The sequence below is a fragment of the Neofelis nebulosa genome, chromosome 5 (assembly GCF_028018385.1).
Source record: "Neofelis nebulosa isolate mNeoNeb1 chromosome 5, mNeoNeb1.pri, whole genome shotgun sequence".
Lineage (NCBI taxonomy): Eukaryota > Metazoa > Chordata > Mammalia > Carnivora > Felidae > Neofelis > Neofelis nebulosa.
The window spans coordinates 72,753,942-72,777,005 of record NC_080786.1 but is presented as its reverse complement, the minus strand read 5'-3'; the positions used below and the strand labels follow the sequence as shown (position 1 = coordinate 72,777,005).

Sequence of the window (23,064 nt, the reverse complement as noted above, 5' to 3'; positions counted from 1 at the left end):
CTCTTTCCATGTATGTCTCCAAACATTAAATATTAAACATTAAGTATTCTTTAAAAATTATATTTAAGGGCTTTCTACAGGTTATTGCATGAAGTTACCATAATTTAGATAACTGTCTCCTGTTTTTTGGATACGTGTTTATTTCCAATGTTTGGTCATTCTGTTATAGTAATCTCAGGGGTGCCTGGCTGGCTCAGTTGGAGCATGTGACTCTTGATCTCAGGGCGATGAGTTTGAGTCCTACATTAGGTATGGAGCCTACTTAAAAATATTTTAAAAAATAAAAAAACATAAATAGTATTATCATATACCATGGATATATATCATTGCATAATTGTTCAAGAGTTCCTTAGGGAAAATTTCTAAGTGTATAATTATGGTCCAAAAAGAATGAATATTTTCAGTGTCTTGAAACTATTTTCAAGCCTAATTGTTTTCTAGAGGATTCAGTTAATACTCCCACCAACAGGGTGTAAGCATTCTGTTGCATTCACCACCAGTAAGCCTAGATATTATAATTTATAACATTGTTGCCAGTTTGATGGGCAGACATGGTATCTCATTGTTTTAGTGTATATTTTTTAAATTGGTGACACGTGAAAACATTTCATGATTAAACATAAAATTTAAAATATTTATGTTTAAATAAAAATATTTAAAACATTTTTTCTATTATGATATATTCCATTATCTTTCTTTTTTGGATCTCTAGTTTATTATCTTGGCCCATATTACCCTTAGGAGATATATCATATATATATATATGTATATATATACACACACACACATATATACACATATATATATATATATATATACACACACATACACACACACATATACACACACACACTTTTTTAAATGTTTATTAATGTTTAATGTTTATTTTAATGTTTATTTTGAGAGAGAGAAATAGAGAAAGAGACAGCATGAATGGGGGAGGGGCAGAGAGAGAGGGAGGCACAGAATCCAAAGCAGGCTCCAGGCTCTGAGCTGTCAGCACAGAGCTCAATGTGGGGCTTGAACCCATGAACTGCAGTATCATGACCTGAACCTAAGTCAGACACTTAACCAACTGAGCCACCCAGGTGTCCCAGGAGGTTTATATTTTTAAGTAGCTTTGCAAAAGACCTTCATACGTAAAAATATTAACTCTGTCATAAATATTGTCAATATTTTTTCCATTTATGTTTAAATTTTTATTTAGGTTTTTGACATTAAAAACTTAAAAAAATTTTTTTAAATTTATTTTTGAGAGAGGCAGAGACAGGGCATGAGCAGGGGAGGAGCAGAGAGAGAGGGAGACACAGGTCTAAAGTAGACTCCAGGCTCTGAGCTGTCAACACAGAGCCTGACATGGGGCTCGAACTCACAAACCACGAGATCATGACCTGAGCTGAAATTGAACACTTAACCAACTGAGCCACCCAGGCACCCCATTAAAAACTTTTCTTGACATCAAATATTTAAGTGTTTTTCCCTGCATAATTTTTATGCTTAGGAACTTCTTTATCATACTAAAAATCAAACAAATGTTTACTATTCCAGTAATTGCATTGGTTTCATCTCTTACATTAAGTTTTTCGTGCTTCTAGAATTTATTTTTGGTACATTTGAGATGTATGGATATAATCTTTTCTCCAACTGAAAAGCTATGTTTTGAAATAATAAAGTCTTACATTCAGGAGGGTTTGTTTCTATTCTGAAAATTGATCTATTTGTGTATTCTTGTATCAATCCCCTATCCATGACTGAATTCTTCAGAATAAAAATTTTTTACACATTATTTTGTGAGATTTAATTTAGAATATAAATGTGCTTATCCATAGGGCTTTACATATTTCCTAGATTGTAAATTTCATTTTTAGGAGTGACTTCTTTCTTTTTTCTTTTAGTAAAATTTAAATTTCAAATTGAAATATAATAAAAGACTTGAAATAACTATAACCCTTTTCTTAAAATAAAAAACGAAGAAAAACCATCACTGAGAGCAATCTAAATTTAATCCTACTTATCTTGGTCAGTGGTCAAATTAGAAAATGTTGTATTTTCAAGTTTGACTTTTGTGGCGATAAGAAAAAAATTTTGGTTTGGGTATAACATTAATTATTTCAATATCTGACAATTTTGTTGTTGATAGGATTTGATGATAGAAGACAACCTTTTAAAACTTGAAGTTAAGCGTACTCGAGAAATGCTTCACAATAAGGCAGAAGAAGTACTTTCTCTGGAAAAAAGAAAACAACAATTACACAGAGCTATGGAAGAAAGAATCGAAGAAATTAAGGTTCATAAAACAATGCTTGCATCACAAATAAGATATGTTGATCAAGAACGGCAAAACATAAGGTGATAATTCTAGTTTTAAAATACTGCTAAAAGTTTTTGAAAATGTATGGCTGACGTTAGAAGAACTGACTGGATGTTTATCTTCTTGTTTGAAAAGGCTTTTAATACATAGAGCATATTTTAGTCATAAATCTATGCTTTTTCCTCTCTCTCTTTTTTAGAAAATTAATTAATTATTTAATATACATCCAAGGTAGATAGCATACAGTGCAACAATGATTTCAGGAGTAGATTCCTTATTTCCCCTTACCCATTTATCCCATCCCCCCTCCCACAACCCCACCAGCAACCCTCTGTTTGTTCTCTATATTTAAATCTCTTATGTTTTGTCCCCCTTCCTGTTTTTATCTTATTTTTGCTTCCCTTCCCTTATGTTCATCTGTTTTATATCTCAAATTCCCCATATAAGCGAAGTCATATGATATTTGTCTTCCTCTGGCTGGCTAATTTTGCTTCTCATGATACCCTCCAGTTCCATCCACGTAGTTGCAAATGGCAAGATTTCATTCTTTTTGAATGCTGAGTAATACGCCATTATATGTATATACCACATCTTCTTTATCCATTCATCTGTCGATGGACATTTGGGCTCTTTCCTGACTGGCTATTGTCGATAGTGCTGCTATAAACAATGGGGTGCGTGTGTCCCTTTGATGAGTATGGAATATTTTTCCATTTCTTTGTGTCTTCTTCAATTTCTTTCATAAGCTCTCTATAGTTTTCAGTGTATAGATTTTTCACCTCTTTGGTTAGGTTTATTCCTAGATATTTTATGGTTTTTGGTGCAATTGTAAATGGGATCGATTCCTTGATTTCTCTTTCTGTTGCTTCATTGGTGTATAGGAATGCAACTGATTTCTGTGCATTGATTTTATATCCTGTGACTTTGTTGAATTCATGGATCAGTTCTAGCAGTTTTTTGGTGGAATCGTTTGGGATTTCCATATAAAGTATCATGTCATCTGTGAAGAGTGAGAGTTTTACTTACTCCTGGCCAATTTGGATGCCATTTATTCCTTTGTATTGTCTGATTGCTGAGAATAAGACTTCCAATACTATATTGAATAATAGTGGTGAGAGTGGACCTCCCTGTTGTGTTCCTGACTGTACGAGGAAAGCTCTCAGTTTTTCCCCCATTGAGGGTAATATTAGTGGTGGGTCTTTCATATATGACTTTATGATCTCAAGGTATGATCCTTCTATCCCTACTTTCTTGAGGGTTTTTATCAAGAATGGATGCTGTATTTTGTTAAATGTTTTCTCTGCATCTATTGAGAGGATCATGTGGTTCTTGCCCTTTCTTTTATTGATGTGATGTATCACACTGATTATTTGGCAGATATTGAATCAGCCCTGAATCCCAGGTATAAATCCCACTTGTGGTGAATAATTTTTTTAATGTATTGTTGTATCCAGTTGGCTAGTATCTTGTTGAGAAATTTTGCATCCATGTTCATCAGGGATATTAGTCTGTAGTTTTCCTTTTTAGTGGGGTTTTTGGTTTTGGAATCAAGGTAATACTGGCTTCATACAATGAGTTTGGAAATTTTCCTTCCATTTCTATTTTTTTGGAGTAGCTTCAAAAGAATAGGTGTTAACTCTTCTTTAAATATTTGGTAGAATTCCCCTGGAAAGCCATCTGGCTCTGGGCTTTTTTTTTTGGGGGGGGGAAGGGGGTAGATAATTTGAATAGTAATTCAGTTTCTTTGCTGGTTATGGGTATGTTCAAATTTTCTATGTCTTCCTGTTTCAGGTTTGGTAGTTTCTATGTTTCTAGGAATTTGTCCATTTCTTCCAGGTTGCCCATTTTATTTGGCATATAATTGCTCACAATATTCTCTTATTATTGTTTGTATTTCTGCTGTGTTGGCTGTGATCTCTCCTCTTTCATTCTTGATTTTATTTATTTGGGTCCTTTTTCTTTTTGATCAAACTGGCTAGGGGTTTATCAATTTTGTTAATTCTTTCAAAGAACCACCTTCTGGTTTCATTGATCTGTTCTACTGTTTGTTGTTCTTGTTGTTTGTTTCCATAGCATTGATATCTGCTCCAATCTTTATTATTTCCTGTCTTCTGGTTTTGGGTTTTATTTGCTGTTCTTTTCCAGCTCTTTAAGATGTTAAGGTTAGGTTGTATCTGAGACCTTTCTTCCTTCTATAGGAAGGCCTGGATTGCTATATACTTCCCTCTTATGACTGCCTTTGCTGCGTCCCAGAGGTTTTGGACTGTGGTGTTATTTTCATTGGCTTCCATGTACTTTTTAATATCCTCTTTAACTTCTTGCTTAGCCCATTCATTCTTTATTAAGGTGTTATTTAGTCTCCAAGTATTTGTTATTTTTCCAAATTATTTCTTGTGATTGATTTCGAGTTTCATAGCATCATGGTTTGAAAATATGCACAGTATGCTCTCAATCTTTTTGTACTTGTTGAGGCCTGATTTTTGTCCAAGTATGTGATCTATTCTGGAGAATGTTCCATGTGCACTAGAGAAGAATGTGTATTCTGCTGGTTTAGGGTGAAATGTTCTGAATATATCTGTTAAGTCAGTCCGGTCCATTGTGCCATTCAAAGCTGTTGTTTCCTTGTTGATTTTCTGTTTAGATGATCTGTCCATTGTTGTAAGTGGGGTGTTGAAGTCATTTACTATTATGGTATTATTACCAATGGGTTTTTTTATGTTTGTGATTAATTGCTTTATATATTTGGGTGCTTCCACATTTGAAGCACAAACATTTGAAGCATAAATGTTTACAATTGTTAGATCTTCTTGGTGGATAGACCCCTTAATTATTATATAATGCCCCTCTTCATTTATTGTCACAGTGTTTATTTTAAAACCTAGATTGTCTGATATAAGTGTAGCTACTCTGGCTTTCTTTGGTGACCATTAGCATGATAGATGCTTCTTCATACCTTTACTTTCAATCTGAAGGTGTCTTTAGGTCTAAAATGTGTCTCTTGTAAACAGCATATAGATGGATCTTGTTTTCCTATTCATTCTGTTACCCTATGTCTTTTGATTGGAGTGTTTAGTCCACTGACATTTATAGTGAGTACTGAAAGATACAAATTTATTGCCATTATGTTGCCTGTAGAGATTGGAGTTTCTGGTGGTGTTCTCTAGTCCTTTCTAATCTTTGTTGCTTTTGGTCTTTTTTTTTTTTTTTTTTTCATTATTTCTCCCCTCAGAGAGTCCCCCTTAAAATTTCTTGCAGGACTGGTTTAGTGGTCAGGAACTCCTTTAGTTTTTGTCTGGGAAACTTTTTATCTCTCCTTCTATTTTGACTGGCAGCCTTTCTGGCTAAAGAATTCTTCACTGCATATCTTTTTCTGATTCAGCACATTCAATGTATCCTGCCACTCCTTTCTGGCCTGCCAAGTTTCTGTGGATAGGTCTCTTGCGAACCTGATCTGTCTTCCCTTATAGGTTAAGGTCTTTTTTCCCTTTGCTGCTTTCATGATTCTTTCCTTGCCTGAGTATTTTGTGAATTTGACTATGATATGCCTTGTTGATGGTCAGTTTTTGTTGAATCTAATGGGAGTTCTCTGTGCTTCCTGGATTTTGATATCTGTGCCTTTCCCCAGGTTAGGAAAGTATTCCGCTATGATATGCTCACATAAACCTACCCCTTTTTCTCTCTCTTCATCTTCTGGGACCCCCTAAGATTCTCATGTTATTCCTTTTTAAGGAGTCACTGAGTTCTCTAATTCTTATATCGTGCTCTTTTGCCTTAGTCTCCCTAGCTTTTTTTCTGCTTCATTGTTCTCCATAAGTTTGTCCTCTATATCGCTGATTTGCTGCTCTCCTTCATCCATCCTTGCCGCTGTGGCCTGCATTTGAGATGCAGCTCAGTTATAGAATTTTTTTTTATCCTAAGTAGCTTTTACTTCTTTTATCTCCACGGAAAGGGATTCTAATCTATTTTCAATGCCAGCTAGTATTCTTATTATTGTGATTCTAAATTCTGGTTCAGGCATCTTGCTTGTATCTGTGTTGATTAATCCCTGGCTATCATTTCTTCCCGTTCTTTCTTTTACGGTGAATTCCTTCCTTTTGTCATTTTGAAGGAAGAAGAGGAACTAATAAAGTAAAAAAAAAAAAAGTTTCTTAATTAAAAACAAAACCACAAAGTCAAATAAAGGATGCTGGATCCTCGGTATATTTTGGTCTCGTTGAAAGAAGCTTGATAGATTCGAGTAAAAAGGGAAAGATAAGAAAAGGAAAAAAAAAAAAAGGAAAAAAAAACAAAGGAACACGTTTAAAAATTTGAAAAAATGAATACAGTAAAACAGGATAAAATAAAATGATGAAAGTAAAATAGAATTTAAGAAGTTTACAAAAAAGTAAAAAATATAGTAGAGAAAATTTAAAGAAAGATCTTTTTAATAAAAATGAAAAAAAATTAATTTTTTCTCTTTCTGTATTCAAGAATAAGAAAAGAAAAAGAAAAAGAAAAAAAAAAAACAATAGATGGACCAGCAAACAGAATGAAATATGATTGAAATTACATCCAGTGTCCCCTAGAAGTCAAACTATGAAACACTTTATAGTCTGTAAACTTAGCAAGAGGAGAGACTTGTGGTGTTCCTCAAGAGCATAGTTGGCTCAATAGGGTGGGACTTAGTGTAACGGCTCCATTCTCCATTAGATGGCGCTGCTTAGCTTACTGGGGTGGATTGTTGTGGCATGTGTAGGTGTGTATGTGCATGCCCAGGAGGGTTGAAAATGACATCACCCAGCTACTCAGTTTCTAGTTTCAGAACTCTGTGCTCTTCCCGGCTGCAATCAAGCACCCCTCCTTTGTCTTGGTCTTCCATATACTCCCCACTTCTATACTGTACATGACCAAGCTGTCAGGCTGCCAGGCAGTACCTCCCACCTGACTTTTATCTCAGATGGGGCTCTATTTCCCAACCCCTCACTTCTGAGGGACCGTGGCTTTGACCCACTCAGACCCTCTGGGGGAGGGTCTCACTGAACAATGGCTGGGTGCTGGCTTGCCCCCAGGGATGTTCTTGAGACTGCACTGCTGCCAATGCCCAGAGACTGCAGCTGGATGCCAGCCTGCCCCAGAAAATGTTCACTCACTCGTGTAGCAGCAGTGTTTCAGGGATTATGGTAAATCAGAACGCACTTCTGGTGCCAGGATTCACCCTTAACGTCCTTGTTCCAGCAACAGTGAATGTGGTTATTCTCTAGGGCCTTTGCCTGTGGGGAGGCTGCACAGTCTCTACCAAATGTCCTCCCAGCAGAAGAACTGCCACTCCCTGTGTGGCCTGAGGACCCCTTGGACCTCTCTGTGTTCCTGAGGATTTGCCCTTCCCACCAGAGCACTACCACCTATCCAGCTGTGAAGTTTCAGACTCTGCACTCCCCTTGTTTATAAAGTCTTAATGAAAGTTAAACCCTCTCCTTTCTCCCTTTTTTGTTTAGTCCTTTGGGCTGTTTCCACTCTTCCACCTTCTCTCCAGCTGCTTTGGGGGGGGAGGTTGATTTTCCATACTCTCCCCCTATTTCTATCTTCTTTCCATAAGCAAAAACAGCTCCCTGCCCTCCACGGCTTCTTTTTCCCCAAGTTCAGCTCTCTGTGTAACCTGTCAAGTTCTGTGGTTCAAGTTTTGCATATTGTTTTCTTAATCCTCAAATAAGTTTTGTAGGTATGCAAGATGGTTTAATGTTGATCTGGCTGAATTTCAGGGATGAAAGATGCAAAATAAACTTCCATGCTCTTCCAACGTCTTGGCCTCTCCCTCTTCTCTCTTTCCTTTGACTCACCCTTCATTCTTTAGATCATCCTTTTTACAATGAGATCACTAATTCTCTTGGAACTGATTTTTGTGTATGGTTTGTGTTAAGAGTTCAATAACATGTTTTCCTTTATGGATACCCAATAGCTGCATTTATTGAAACATTTTAGAGGTTTTGCATATATTTTATAAAAAAAGATTTATTCCTAGCTACGTGCTGTTTTTAAAAATGTTTCTGTCAATGTTATCTCCTTTTAAATTATTTCATTTTTGGTTTGTTGCTGACATTATAAGAAATACAGTTGATTTCTGTGTATTAAGAATCCAGCAACTTGCTTAAACTTTTATTAATTCTGATAGTTGATCTGTAGATTCTGATTTCTAGGTATTTCATTCACATCATTTGCAGTGACAGTTTTGTGTCTCCCTTTACAGTCTTATAACTTCTCTTTCTCTTGACTCACTGCCCTTGTTATCTAACCTTTAGGTCAGTGCTGACTAGCAGTGGTGACTGCAGGTCCCCTTGTCTTGTGCCTGATTTTGAAGGCAAAATGTTCATTGCTTTATCATTAAGTATGAATTGTAGAATTAAAAAAAATACTCGTTAGAAGATTATGGGAGCACCCATCTATTTTCATTCATTGCTAAGAGGTTATTTTGTTTCATCAAAAGTGGATGTTGACTTTTGTTATGTGCTTTTCCTGCATTCATTGATATGATGTAGCTCCTTTAGTCTGTTAATATAATTAAATATACTGATTGCTTTTTCAAAGTTCAAACAACATTACATTCCTGGAATAAACAAAACTTGTCTGCCACATACTACATTTTGTATATATCTAGATTTTGTTTGGTAACATTTGTACACAATTATTGCATCCATGGTTATAATTCTCCTTTCTCTATTGCCCTTGTCAAATCATCAGATTATTAAGGTTATGCTGGCTTTCAGAAAATAATTTTGTGTGTTTCTTATTTTTCTATAGTCTGGATAAGGCTGTGAAAGAGTAGAATTATATCTTTCTTGAATTTTCAAAGATCTTACCAGTAAAGCCATTGGAGGCCTTTTTTTAAAAAGATTTTAAACTTTTGGTTCAATTTATTTATTGACTATAGGACAGTGCGTATTTTTTATTTATTCTTGAGTCAGTTTTAGTAAATTATATTTTTCCCTAGGAAAAATTTCCATTTCATCTAAATTTTCAGTTATTGCCACAAAGCGTTCGCTGTATCATTTTATTATTATTTAAAAAATTTTTTTAATATTTATTTTTGAGAGAGAGAGATAGAGTGTGAGTGGTGAAGGGGGCAGAGGGAGAGGGAGACACAGAATCTGAAGCAGGCTCCAGGCTCTGAGTTGTCAGCACAGAGCCCAACATGGGGCTTGAACTCACAAACTGTGAGACCATGACCTGAGCCGAAGTCAGACACTTTGCCACCCAGGCGCCCAGATTTTTATTATTTTTTAATAGCTATAGTGTTTGTAGCTTTTCATTCCTGGTAATGGTTATTTGTGACTTCTCTGTTTTAGGAGGAATCATCTTTCTTATAGTTAATGAATGTTATTACTGTTTGAAAAAGAAATGTTTCTCGATTTTTTTCTATTGTGAATTCATTTTCTATTTTATTAGTTGCTGCTGTCACATTTATGATTTTTTTTCTTCTATCTTTGTGGGTTTATTTTGATGTTCTTTAACTTTGTGAGAGTGATGGTTAGCTAATTATAATTTTCATCTTGAAGGCTAAAACAAGTTAGCTATCTCACACAATTTTTTTCTTTAAGGGCTAAATAGTAAATATTCTAGGTTTTGTGGGCCATGTGGTCTCTGTTGCAACAACTCTGTCATTGTAGAGTGAAAGCAGCTATAGATACTAAGAAAATAAATGAGCGTGGATGTGTTTCAATAAAACTTTTGGATGCTGAAGTTTGAATTTCCTAGAATTTTTACTTTTCATGAAGTATAATTTTCCTCTCAATTTTTTTGGAATAACTTTACATTTAAAAATGTAAAAGCCATTCTTTGCTCAGGGGCAGGCAGGATGTTTTGCTGACCCTAGATTTTTATCACTGAATAGTTCATATTCCATTGCACACATCTACCCCAATTTATGTGTACATTTACCTATTGATGAACATTTGAGTTATTTCTTGTTTTGGCTATTACAGATTAGGCTTTATGAATATATGTTTTCTTGGTATGAATATATACTTCCTTTTCTCTTGAGTAAATACCTAGAAGTGGATCATATGATAGGTATTCTTTTTGTCTTCCCTGTCTTTCATTGGCTTTACTGAATTTTGTTTTTCCTTTGTTTCCTCTTTTATTGTTTGGAATATGTACATTCTAATTTTAATATTTTTGTTGGTTATTCTTAAATTCAAAAGAAACTTTAACCTTCCCATTTCTCTGTGAATACTGAAGATTAATTAGCCTCTGATTTTTTTCATTCATAAAAGAGATAAGACCTTAGCATCTTTTATTGCTATATTTCCTCTCTCCAACTTTCACGTATTGTGGAAATCACCAATTATAGTTTCAGGTTGTTATTTATTGTTTTTAATATTATGTCTCTATTTTTATAGAACTCCTTTGTCATAACTTGCATTAAACTGTACAGTTGCCAGCAAGAATTTCAATGTAGCTATATACTTTTTTTGATTTAATATTCTTTCATGTATCCTTTGTCATCCTATTTTCTGGATTCTCATTTCATTTCTCTGGAGTATGTTTTGAATTATTTTCCAGAATTGATGTTTTCTGAAATTTTTGAGTTCTTGCATGTTTAAAACATATTTATTCTACTCATATTTAAATTACAGTTGAACTTTGAAAGCATTGTTTTGTATTCTTCTAGATGATAGTGTTGTTTATGAGAGGTCTGATTCAGACTAATTCATTTTATTTTGTATGGTGTCTGGTTTTTGTTTGCTTTCTGAATAGGTTTGGGACACTCTTTTTATCCTTAGGGTTTAAGAATTTCCCTATGTGTCTGGGTGGTTCTTTTCATTTTTTATTTTTGTTTTTTCATTTTTCTTGTTTGAATTTTGGTGAACTCTTTCAATTACTTCATTAATGCTTTTCTTCAGGTCAGGAAAATATTTTTCTACTAGTTCTCTAATTTTTTTCTCATACTACTCTGTTTTCTGATTTGTTGGCTCATTTTTAGTGGATATCGGTCTTCTTAGATCTGTCTTCTGGATTTCTTAATTTTACTCTCATTTTAAAATTTCTGTTCTTTTTATTCTACTTTTAAAGATAGTCTCATTCTCTGTCTCCCTCTCCACTTCCTTTTTGCCTGCTCTTCATTCTCTGCCCCTCCTCCTCTTTCTCTCTAGATCACTGATTTAATCTTTCTTATTTACTACAATTAAATTGAAAAGGGAAAACTATTTGCAAGGATTTTTGTTCCTTCATTGGTCCTTTCTTTTCATACTAGCCCATTCTTGCTTTATGGATAGTTTTGGATCCAAATTCTCTCATCTTTTGGAGACACTGGGATACTTTGAAAGTTCTCTTTTGTCCCATGCATTATTTTTGTATCTCCTAGGGTATGTTCTGTGTTTGCTCATTTTGTTCTTTTCATTTATCCCGTTAACTTCCCAAAATGTCTGATAGTCTTTGGCTTTCTGTTATATTTATTAACAAGTGTTTAATTAATAATCATGACGATTGATATAGTTAGCTGGTATGTGTGTCTTCTGCAATTAGGTAGATCTTTTTTTTCCAGCTGGTCTCTCCTGTAAAGGGAGGACTGCTCGTAGGTGCTGGGCTAATCTGTCCCTTAAGGGTCATAAGGAGTTTTTCCCTGAAGGAGTTTATTTTGGGTGATAAAGACTTTATATTCTTTATGGATGGAACTTTGTTTTTTAATAACCTCCACTTTCTTGGGGGCCTGGGATTACATCATGTTCTTTTTTACTTTTCTCTCCAGCTCCAACATACAATGCTAGGAACTTTCGTAATTTGGGAGGTTCTCATTGGAGCATAAATAATTCCTGCCAGCATTTCTGTATACTTTGAGGGGTTGAGGAGAGTGGCCCAAATGTTCTGTAGCAATCCTTTTATTAATTACTTTAATAAATGGCCTCAGAGATCATTCTTGCTCTTTTTCTTATTTCTGGGCTTGAATTTTCTCCACACTTCTTTGGTGAAACATAGCTCTTTTTTTTTTTTTTTTTAACTTTTTAAATGTTTACTTATTTTAGACAGAGACAGAGTGTGAGCAGGGAAGGGCCAGAGAGAGAGGGAGACACAGAATCTGGAAGCAGGCTCCAGGCACTGAGCTGTCAGCACAGAGCCTGATGTGGGGCTTGAACCCATGAACCACAAGATCATGACCTGAGCTGAAGTTGGATGTTTAAATGACTGAGTCACCTAGGCACCCTGGTGAAACATGGCTCTTACTTCTGCATTAATCTTCTGTACATATCTCCATTTCCCCCCCATGCCAGTCATATCCCATTTGTTTCTCATTTTTTTCATGAATTCATGACAAAATGTGTCTTTCTTGTTCCCAGAGCTGTGGTGGGTTTTTTCCCTTTATTCTTTAACATTTTAGGAAGGAGAGATATACTTGTACTCAGTCCACCATCTTAAGCTGGAAGGCAAGTTATACAAAGGATGAATGAATATTTTTTGATAATACAGCAGTAGTACTGTTACTGCAAAGCTGTGACTTCTGTCACTTAATGTATTTTACCACCAACTTTCTTTAAGAGTAAGAAAAGTGGTAGGTTGAAGATCTCTGTTTGCCATGGTTAGATGGTGCACCTTCATGATGTTGTAGTAGGCAAATGAGTCATTCTTCATGTTGCCATGCAAATATTAGCATTATTAGTATTATTATAAAATAAGTTTCAAAAAGTTCATAAAATAGGAATTTACTGGAATAAAAGGAAAAAATAATCAGCATATAAAAATTCTAAATCTTGGGAGACAATTCTTCGTGGGTTTCTCATATTTCTGTATGCCTTGCAAGGAACGGTACTAAGTTTCCTGTTCTGGACTATCTTTAAAAAATCTTGGTAAAAAACATATCAAATATACCATCTTAACCATTTTTAAGTGTACAGTTCAGTGCTTAATATATCTTTAATATTCACATTGTTGTGTCAGATCTCCAGAACTCTTTCATTTTCTAAAACTGGAACCTATATGCTCTACACACTAAGCTTGCATTTCCTCCTACCTTCAGCCCTTGGTAACCACCATTCTTTCTATGTGAATTTGACTGCTTTAGATACTTCATATAAATGGAATCATGCAGTATGCTATCCTGAGGCTGTGAAGTGATATTGTGGTTTTGATTTCCATTAAACTATCTTCTAAAAGATGTTCGGATAGTGCCGGAGACCAGCTCCAGCAACCAGGGGTTCCTGAAGGATGAATGGCATCAGCGAAAAAGTGAAAACAAAACAAAACAAAAATAAAATGGACACAGACAACAGCAGTGTGTTGAATTGGCCGATTTATTGTAGCAAACGTGGCATTATATTGTCTAGTGATTTCCTTGTAGCATATGTCATCTATGTTTTGACCTAATTTCGAAAATGTTCCTATGTGGAATCAACCTTTAAGAAATAACATGGCGATTTTCTCGTAATGTCCCGCCCTTTGATTATTGATTAATCTCTTACATTATTCCATTATGGACCTGCGTTTATCTATAATCTTATAGTTATAAAGCATTTGCTTTGCTGTTTTCATGAAAGGTCATCTATCTCTCAACACCTCAAGTGGAACAGTTACAGGGACATGACTTCCTGGTTGTTTTTTCCTGAACCACTTGAAGCCAGAAGAACAATGTGTTTGCCTCGGTCCGAGGTGCCAGGAAGGGGCCGAAAAAGCCTTAGAAACCCATGCCTCATACATTCTCAGAGAGACAATGCACCTAGGAACCAATGAAGCATTCTGTACCTTAACTGACTAGGTTCAGTCATCATCTGGAATGCCTCTGGGGGCCAGGTGGGCCTAGGAGTTGAAGTCACCTGTACCCAGAGATACACTCCTTAGGTGCTGGAGTGGGGCTTTCAAATCCATATGTCTCTTCTTTACAGGCCCTCTTTGCTGGCAAATGCATGAGGTTATCCTTCCTGTAAGTAGAGGAGTCTCCATAGGGGATGGCAAGGGCTAAATGTAAGGCCGCACAATTTCTTGCAGAACCTTATTTTCTTTCCTAATGGTTCTTTTCCCAGGGGGCCTGTCAAGGGCAATTCTCCAACAGACAATACCCCAGGTACTTTTATTAAGGCCAAATTACCTAAAAGCGGGAGTACAAGTACTGTTGGTGGGCCGCCTTGCAGTCACCAATCCGTCCACAGCCTGGGCCTTGCCATCAGGCTGGGATAGCTCGGCTTCCAGCAGGACACCAAATAGCTTCAGAAGCTAGAGGCAGTATCCTCCCTGTGGAGTAAATATTGAATATATTGGCTTAGTTTCCATTATAAAATATTTGGCTTACCTAGCTTGAGGTTTCTCAGCTGTGATATAAACCTGTGGTGTGTGTAGCATCCATTTGAGCCCCTTCTCAGCTTCATGGGATTTCAAGAGCACTGCAAGCAGGAATCTCATGCTGCTTGGTATGCCATAAATGATAAAGTCCTTTTTCTCTGACCTAGGAATCTTGTGCCACCATCCATGCCAACATCCATGAAACCACGGCAGGCTAACTTCTTAGCTTTCAAATAGGGTGAAGCCTGAGACCTTCCCACTAATTATAAATTGAAAAGAAAGAACACATTTAACCTGTTTGAATTCAGTAGTAATACAAATGTCTTATATAAGAATACTGTAGTCCTTTTTAAAAAAGTACGTTGTTTTTCAGTGCTTAATTTTTCTTTTTCTTTCCATTTTAGTGCTGAGTTTCATGAGAGGCTAAGTAAAATTGATAAGCTGAAGAACAGATATGAAATCCTTACTGTTGTTATGCTGCCTCCTGAAGGAGAAGAGGAGAAAACACAGGCCTATTATGTAATAAAGGTAATCTTAATCGATTCATAGTTGTGATATAGTGAAGTATCTTTTGTACTGGCAAGTATCTTGCCAGCTCTTTGTTAATAACCAAAATGTCATTGTTTTTTGTGTTTTGGTTTTTTTTGCCATGCAATTTCAAATTTCATGGCGCACTCATAGCTACTAGAGCTATAAAACATTAGTGGTTAGGTGGAGGTACTGAAGGTATTATTTTTATACACCTTGATTCCATGAGGTCAAAGAGGGGTCTGGACGACTCTTTGATACTTTTTTTTTTTTTTTGGCTATCATTTGTGTCATGTCATTTTCCCTCATTTATTCAAGATTTATAATCTGTTTTATCCTAAGACCTGCATGTCTTTAATAAACACCCATGTAACAACCTGTTCAACACCTCAGGCTCAAAGCTTTACTTCCCCATAGCTATCTGCTCATATGGCTATATCCTAGACCACATCATCCCCTGGAGCTACACCACCTTTGAATCTTACTCTCCAATTTACCACTGCAGCTCTGGTAAGGCAGATATCCAGAGAGCAAGAGGACTGTTCCTTTGCCTTCATGTTAGATGGGAGACAGACACATCAGGTGAATCTGCTCTGTTCTGATGTTTGAGAGTTGTCTGCCATTTCATGGTTATCTTTACCTAGTAACCCATAAGGAGAAATGGAGAAGTGATCAGAAATCGGATGCATTTCCCTGAGTACTGCTATATTCATCTTTCCCATGTAGAAAATACCCTGAATAGGTGTGATTTACCTTACACAGAGGTCTGGGAAGTTACTCAAGACACTAAAAGGGAATGGATAATTTAATTCATTTTTCCTCTATCATACACTGATAGGAGTGAGAACATCTCCCAATTCACACCTTTAGAGGATGGCCCTCATGGATGGATGTTCCCTTTCCTTTGAGTTGTATTTAATCTTCCAAGTTTCCTTCTATAGCCCTTCTTTGAGCATGCTTTTAACAGACGCATGGAGTAGGATATGCCTGCCACTTTGCCTCAGGAAGTTCCACCTATATGAGAAAGGAGTCCCAGCTGTCAACCCCTTCTTGTAACTCATCAGTCTGTATTACTTGAGGCTTCTGCCCTATACTAATGAGACTTTCCTCCTCTCTGGTTTTGAGAGTCCCTGAGGGGTGAAGGGTAGGCTCTAGTCTGTTCAGTGTTGGGAAGAAGGTAGATGTTGCAATTCCAGTTAAGTTTCTCTTTTAACAAGGGCTGTGATGAGTTACCTAAAAGCACTGGTGTTAAGAGTGCCTCCATCATCAAGTGACCTTGAATAATTTATTTAATCATTTGGGGTGCTTAGTTCCCTCACTTGCAAAATGAGGATATTATTACTTTTGCTGTGAGAAGTAAATGAAGAAATATATGTAAAGCTCTTAAACAGTGCCTGGAGTAAAATGAGCCCTCAGTAAATGTTAGCTGTCATTATTTTTATTGCTGTGATGATGATGGTGGTAATAATGCATCCATTTTTCAGGAAAACAGGCAAATTTTTTGAGGAAAAGAGTATATGCCTTCTGTTCACAGTGAAGTTGCTAGATAAATGTCACTATAAGGGATATATAAGATGAATAGAGGTGATCAGTTACCTTCCCAGTTTCCTAATGCCACTCCACTTTCCATCCTCTCCAGGGTCCACAGCTTGCCACATTATTCCATGTTTCATTGTATAGCATATTTAAATGTTTTACTCTTAACACTTACATGTGCCAGATGTATAAAAATGAAACTATTTCTTTGTAACTAAACTCAATGTATCTTACATAGTCCTTATAAGGAAACAGCTCAACTCTGACCACAATTTAATGAAACTATTAGAAAATGAAATTACTAGAATATGCTTTAAAATGCTGACAGAAAGGAGTAAATAAAAATTTCACCCTAATATCAGCTTTCTAAATCTACAATAAAAGGTATACGTTCTCTATTCTCTTAGAGCCAAAAAGGATCATGGAGTTTCTAGAAGTTTAAGGTATATATGGAATTAGATCAGAAAATATGTATAAATGTACAAACTCAGCACCTTTGTTTGACAAATAAAGAAACTGAACTTGGAGAAGGAAAGTGAATTGTTACTCAACTCACTTGTGGGAAACCCAAAACTAAAATCTAGCTGTTTTGATTCATTCTAGCTTTCTCCCACTACAGTATTTTTCAAATAAAAAAACTTGCTAATTCTATACTCTATGTACTGGAATTATAATTTATCTAAGAACTTTTTCTAAGCTTTATTTTTTATTATGTACTTTTTACTACAAAAATGTGTAACATATTTTGAAGCATAATAAATACAAGTGAAAATGTTAAGAGTTAAGGAATTACCAGTAATTTTTTAAATGACCACTTTCTGGTTTAAATACACATACGTAGGGATTGAATAAATTAACAAATGAAATTATTAGTTGATTTTGATTAAAGATGTCTTTTGGCACTTTTTAATATATATGTACTATCCCTGTCAACCTTTATTTAGGGAAATTCTTTGAAACTTTTTGGATTCAACTCTTGACAGCCTAGCCCAGTGACAGAGTTAAGCTGGAAAAGTCACTGAATAGGTCTACTACTGAGGAATTTTTGGTTTTCAGCAATTTATAGACTGTATTTTTTCCCAGCCACTTTTAGCAATTATCTTTCTCTAATTTTTAAAATTTATTTTTAAAATATGGTAAAATACACTTAAAATTGGCCACTTTAACAATTTTTTAAGTGTGCAGTTCATTGGTATTAAGTACATTCCCACTGTTGTGCAACCAACACCAACATCCATCTCCAGAACTTTTTCATCTTCCCAAACTCTCTACCCGTTAAACACAGAGTCACAGTTTTTCCCTCCCCTCAACCCCTGGCAACCACCATGCAACCTTCTGTGTGTGAATTTGACTATAATAGGCATCTCATGTAAGTAGAATCATGCAGTGTTTCTTTTAAAGATATGGAATGCTTCACAAACTTGCATGTTATTCTTGTACAGATGTCATGCTAACTTTTTCTATTCTGAGTTTAATATGTGCTATTGAAGTGAGTACTCTGATTTTAATTTTACTTAACTGTTCAAAGATGTTGAAATCCTGGGTTGGAAATACTAAGCATTTACTTTCCTAGGTGTACCCTGCTCACCTCTTTTATTCCTGACTTAAAATGAGAAAGTATTCCTAAGCCTCTTTCAGGCCAGAAACATACATTCTCCTTATTGAATATCTAGTCTGAAGCCACCTCCAAGTTAACCCTATCTCCACTAAAGTTTATACCCGCTTTCTGGTAATTTTTGTTGGAAAGTCTTAATGCAAGCTTTGGTTAGTTACTACACTTCCATCACAGTTTGTATCCTATGTGCTATATTTTAAATGTCTTAGGGATTTAGTGTTCTACTCTAAATCAAGTGCAAGAAATAAATGCTTGATGCTACATGTAGGCCCCAAGGTAAATTGGTATTGTTGTGAGTAAACTATTTCTTGCCCTGAAAACAGACACTCTCCCCCATAGTAAATAATTTTATTCAATCAGTTCTATTCTGTATTTCATAGGCTGCTCAAGAAAAAGAAGAACTTCAAAGAGAAGGTGACAGTTTGGATGCTAAGATCAACAAAGCTGAAAAAGAAATCTATGCTCTAGAAAACACCTTACAAGTGCTGAGAAGTTGCAACAACAACTATAAACAGTCTTTTAAAAAAGTGACTCCATCTAGTATGTGGGAGTTATTAAAAATTTTATATGAATATATGCAATTAAAGCTGTAGCTATTTATTTTAAAAAGAGGAACACTGTGAGACAAGGAAAACAAGAATGTACCATGTTTGACGGAATCAGAAAAACTAATCACCTCCCCCTCTTTAAAATAAGGGCTAAGGTGTTATTTCCATTATTCTAGTGATATTGAATTCTCACTTTTCTAGGGAATTAATTTCAAATGTGAAGAAAATGGCAGCATATTGGCTATGTTGACAAAACAAGAATGGCTACTACATGACCATATTATTTTCAATGAATAGACATAAGGAATTTAACCTCCTATAACAAAAAATGTTAAAAGTTTAATAGATAGAAGATTGAAGCTTGCTTTCTACACAGCATGTTAAAAATTTAAGAATTCTCTAATTCTAGGTGATGAGTATGAACTAAAAATCCAACTAGAAGAACAAAAAAGAGCTATTGATGAAAAATACAGATACAAACAAAGACAAATCAGGGAACTACAGGAAGATATCCAGGTAAATTCTACACACTTTAGTAATAAGTCCTTAGTAAAAGTTAACTATCATTATTATTACACCTACTATCTTGTTATCTTGTACAAAGAAGACAATTTGTTTAGAGAAATAGAGAGTAAAAGTCTCATTTGAATGAGAAAAATAAGTGACCAAAGTGTTAAATACATTAAAACCACAATACTCAGCACAGGATGGACTGCTGATAATGACTTCTTAATTAGCTGATGAACTATAGGTAATTATCCATTAAATTTTATTTAATAAATTTTTATTTCATTCAGTTCCTTAAAGATCACCTTAAAGATTGATCCTTAAACAAAATTTGAAAGATAAAAATAATCTAGTAGAAAGTAGTTACTAAACCACATCACTGAAAGAGAAAACAATGTGTTTGGTAAGCAAGCTTTATATAAAAACAAATGAATTAAAATTAAATGAATACTTGAAAATTGGCAAGTTGTAAGTTATTGATTCTAACCAATAAGTATGTTAACACTTTATTTTCTGCAGAGCATGGAAAATACTTTAGAAGTTATAGAGCACTTAACAAATAATGTCAAAGAAAAATTATCAGAGAAGCAGGCTTTTTCATCTCAGCTACATAAAGAAACTGGGGAGCAGAAGCCAAAATTAGAGAGAGTAACTAAACAGGTATCACTGTCTTTTTAAAAACTGATCTTTGATATTTGTATGCTTTGGAGTTACAAATGGTAACTCCAAATCCTCCTTCATCCATCCATCAAAAAATACTAAGCTCTGGAAAATAGGTTTAAGTAATAATTGACCACTATTGACCAACAGTGTGCAAAACTCACCAGGGAAATCCGACTTTTGAAAGACACAAAAGATGAAACACTAGAAGAACAAGACATTAAACTTCGTGAAGTGAAACACTTCCACAAGATCATTGATGAAATGCTAGTCAAGGTCACTGAAGAAAATGCTGAAATCCATATTATCCTTCAAACATACTTTCAGCAGGTAGTAACAGTACCTTCTAGTTAAAATATTTTTTAAACACTTCATGAAATAAAGTTTATGGCATTTATCATAAAGTGAGGTCTAACTAAAAATATTCTTCTGAAAATGCAGTGGTACTAATTATCGCTGTTGAATATTCTTCCAGAATGGTTTAGAACTACCTACAGCTGGTAGTAAAGGTAGTCGCCAGACTTCTAGATCACCTTCACAGACTTCACTGTTGTCAGCAAGGTAAGTGGAGGCTTAGAAACCACCTGTTAATAATCCTCTAACCTATGCAAACACAGAGTGATTGGAACTGCCAGTGCTCTCCTGACCCTTACCCACTATGTCAGTGTCACATGCAGAAAACAGCTAGGAGGATAAGACTCTTCTGATTTCTGTCTGATGTCAGTTTCTATTCGGGCATGGAGTGCTTTGTGACTAGCAGCTACTGCAATAGTATAAAGTATGGAATTCTGGAGGTTACGTCTTGCATGGTCAACCCTGAGTAGGGGAATTTTCTAAACCACAAAAAGATAACTTAGATGTACAACATATGGAATGATTTTTATTATTGGAACCACGTTATAAATTTTTAAGTTGTCAGAATTTTACTTTGTTTTTCCTGCTTTATTTTCCTAACAAGGAAATGATTCTTTACTTTGGCAGTTTAGTTTTATCCAGAATTCTATCAGGTAGATAGATGTTTAACCAACACTCCTGTACTTTGCTGACAAAATGAAGTTAATGATAATCCTAATTTTAAAATTCCTAATCTCCTACACTCAGTAACCATTTGCTTTTCATTAGTTGCCATAGAGCTTTCACAAAAAGGGACATCCTAAAAGGGACATCCTAAAACGTTGTTTGAAGTAAAACAAAACTGTTTCTACATAAACATGGGAAGCAGTCACCCTGAACATTGCTGTACTTTCATATTTTTAAAACTTAGCATTTCAGAATCATATAGCTGGTTATGCTTTTCAAACGACCCCATCGCTTTATCCTGTCAATAGGACTCGCATTTTCTTCTATCTTCAGTTACATATTATTATGGTCACTCTTGCCAGCACCAAAATTCCCATGGCTCTCGCTTTATCTTTTATGCATAAGGACTTTTGCAAAACCTTTAATGCTTAATGACTCCACTTCTAAAATGATTATAGTTGAAAATATTTTTCTCAGATTTGTTGAACTAGTTGAAACTGTATTCTTGCCTTTTTTTCTTGGAACTAATTTTTTTAATGGTTATGCTTTTAAAATTTAGTAGTACTATTAAGAATATATACTTTTTGATCTCTTTATTTTCTTGTGGGACTATGGTATCATTTGCTATTAGTTAGGGGGTCTCTACTGATACAAAATTTGAATTTAAAATCATGCTTTTTTTCCCTCTAGATCATCCAGAAGTACAAGTACTTCTGCTTCTCAGACTTCAGTTAAAGTATTAGAGCTGAACTTCCCAGACTCTTCTCCAGGAATTGGTAACACAAGTAATAGGCCAAGTGCTACCAACATTTCTAGTAATGGTAAAAACAAAAAAGGCAGCAAATAAACATCTTAATCTCTTTTGTAGAAGTTGTAAACACAAAAACAAAAACAAAAATCTTACTTCAAAAATAGTGAATCTCCCCTATGCTTTTGGGTGCTGTGTAATGTTATAATCGAGGCCTAACAAAATCATGTTTAGAAATACATAATGACTACACCAAAGTTTAATCCAGTGGAAGATGTGAAAGCTGTTTAAAAAAAAAAAAAAAAGTCAAGGAATTTAGGTCCAAATAAGCCAAAGAAACATTTAATTTTCTTAGCTTTTGCCACACTGTTTTCTTCACAGAGAAGGAAAGCAGCAATAGCAGATTCTTAACAATGCCACATGTTCTATAAGCATAGATAAAATTGTTTTTCACTGTTCTTTTGATGTTTGTTACATTAGAAAATAGTTTGCTTCATTATTTCACACTAGCCATGAAACTACATTCAATTGTAATGTAACAATCTTTCAGGCAATTTATGAAGAATCACTGTCTATGAATAGTTTATAATACTAAAATTCTTACTTACCCTAGAAAATCCTGAAGTTAGGTTTTCTTTATTCAAAGAAACAGGTTTCTTGGACTTCTGGGGGAGAAGTCTGTTAGTTTATTCTTTTGGTATGATTCTAAAATTTTTAACCAAAAAAATAGCATTTACTCTCCCCCCTCCAAGAAAACAATTAATAGGAAAAGAGATAGCACTATGTATCAATAAAAATATTTAAGTTCCTAGGAATTACTCCACTTTGATCTTGAAAGAAGTCAAACACATTAAACATTTTGCTCTCAATATACAACCAAGCATAAAGAATAATAATGTATTTTCAAGACGTTTTTTTCCCAAGACTTTCTTGATTTAATAAACGAGAGCTAGGTATGATTTGATTTGCAATAGGAACTCCATATATTTACAGTGGAGGTGTAATACCAGATTTAGAGTTATTCAATTTATATCTTATTATATACCATGTGCCCAACACTCTGAACTCTTGAAACAGTGTGGAGTATGATTATGTTATAAAACTGGCTTTTAAATAAATGTATTAGAATCTATGTACTTTAATGGAGTATTTCTCCTTCAAACCTTGGGAGAAAGTATTTGTTATGACAGTTGTCATTGTTTAAAAGTGTCATTTGCAGTTCCTTTTGAAAGGTAGTAGTGGCAATAAACCTGTCTTTCCTGATCATTATTTGAATATTTTATTATTATTTTTAGAAATAGCCAGGAAACGGAATAGCCAAGTCCAATGAATAATTTTTTTGTAAAACATG

At 34.9% G+C, this 23,064-nt stretch overlaps 1 protein-coding gene across 1 annotated transcript in view; it reads left to right on the top strand.

Moving 5' to 3' along the window:
• CCDC39 (coiled-coil domain containing 39) overlaps window positions 1–22,979 on the top strand; it is a 50,194-nt gene extending 27,215 nt beyond the window's left edge. Inside the window, exons 13-20 of the mRNA XM_058730576.1 lie at window positions 2,141–2,349; window positions 14,956–15,079; window positions 18,611–18,770; window positions 19,188–19,294; window positions 19,805–19,945; window positions 20,096–20,275; window positions 20,421–20,506; window positions 21,656–22,979. Coding sequence (XP_058586559.1) covers window positions 2,141–2,349; window positions 14,956–15,079; window positions 18,611–18,770; window positions 19,188–19,294; window positions 19,805–19,945; window positions 20,096–20,275; window positions 20,421–20,506; window positions 21,656–21,812 — 1,164 coding nt within the window. The 3' untranslated portion in view covers window positions 21,813–22,979. The remainder of the gene's footprint in view (window positions 1–2,140; window positions 2,350–14,955; window positions 15,080–18,610; window positions 18,771–19,187; window positions 19,295–19,804; window positions 19,946–20,095; window positions 20,276–20,420; window positions 20,507–21,655) is intronic.
• Window positions 22,980–23,064: the final 85 nt, after the last annotated feature.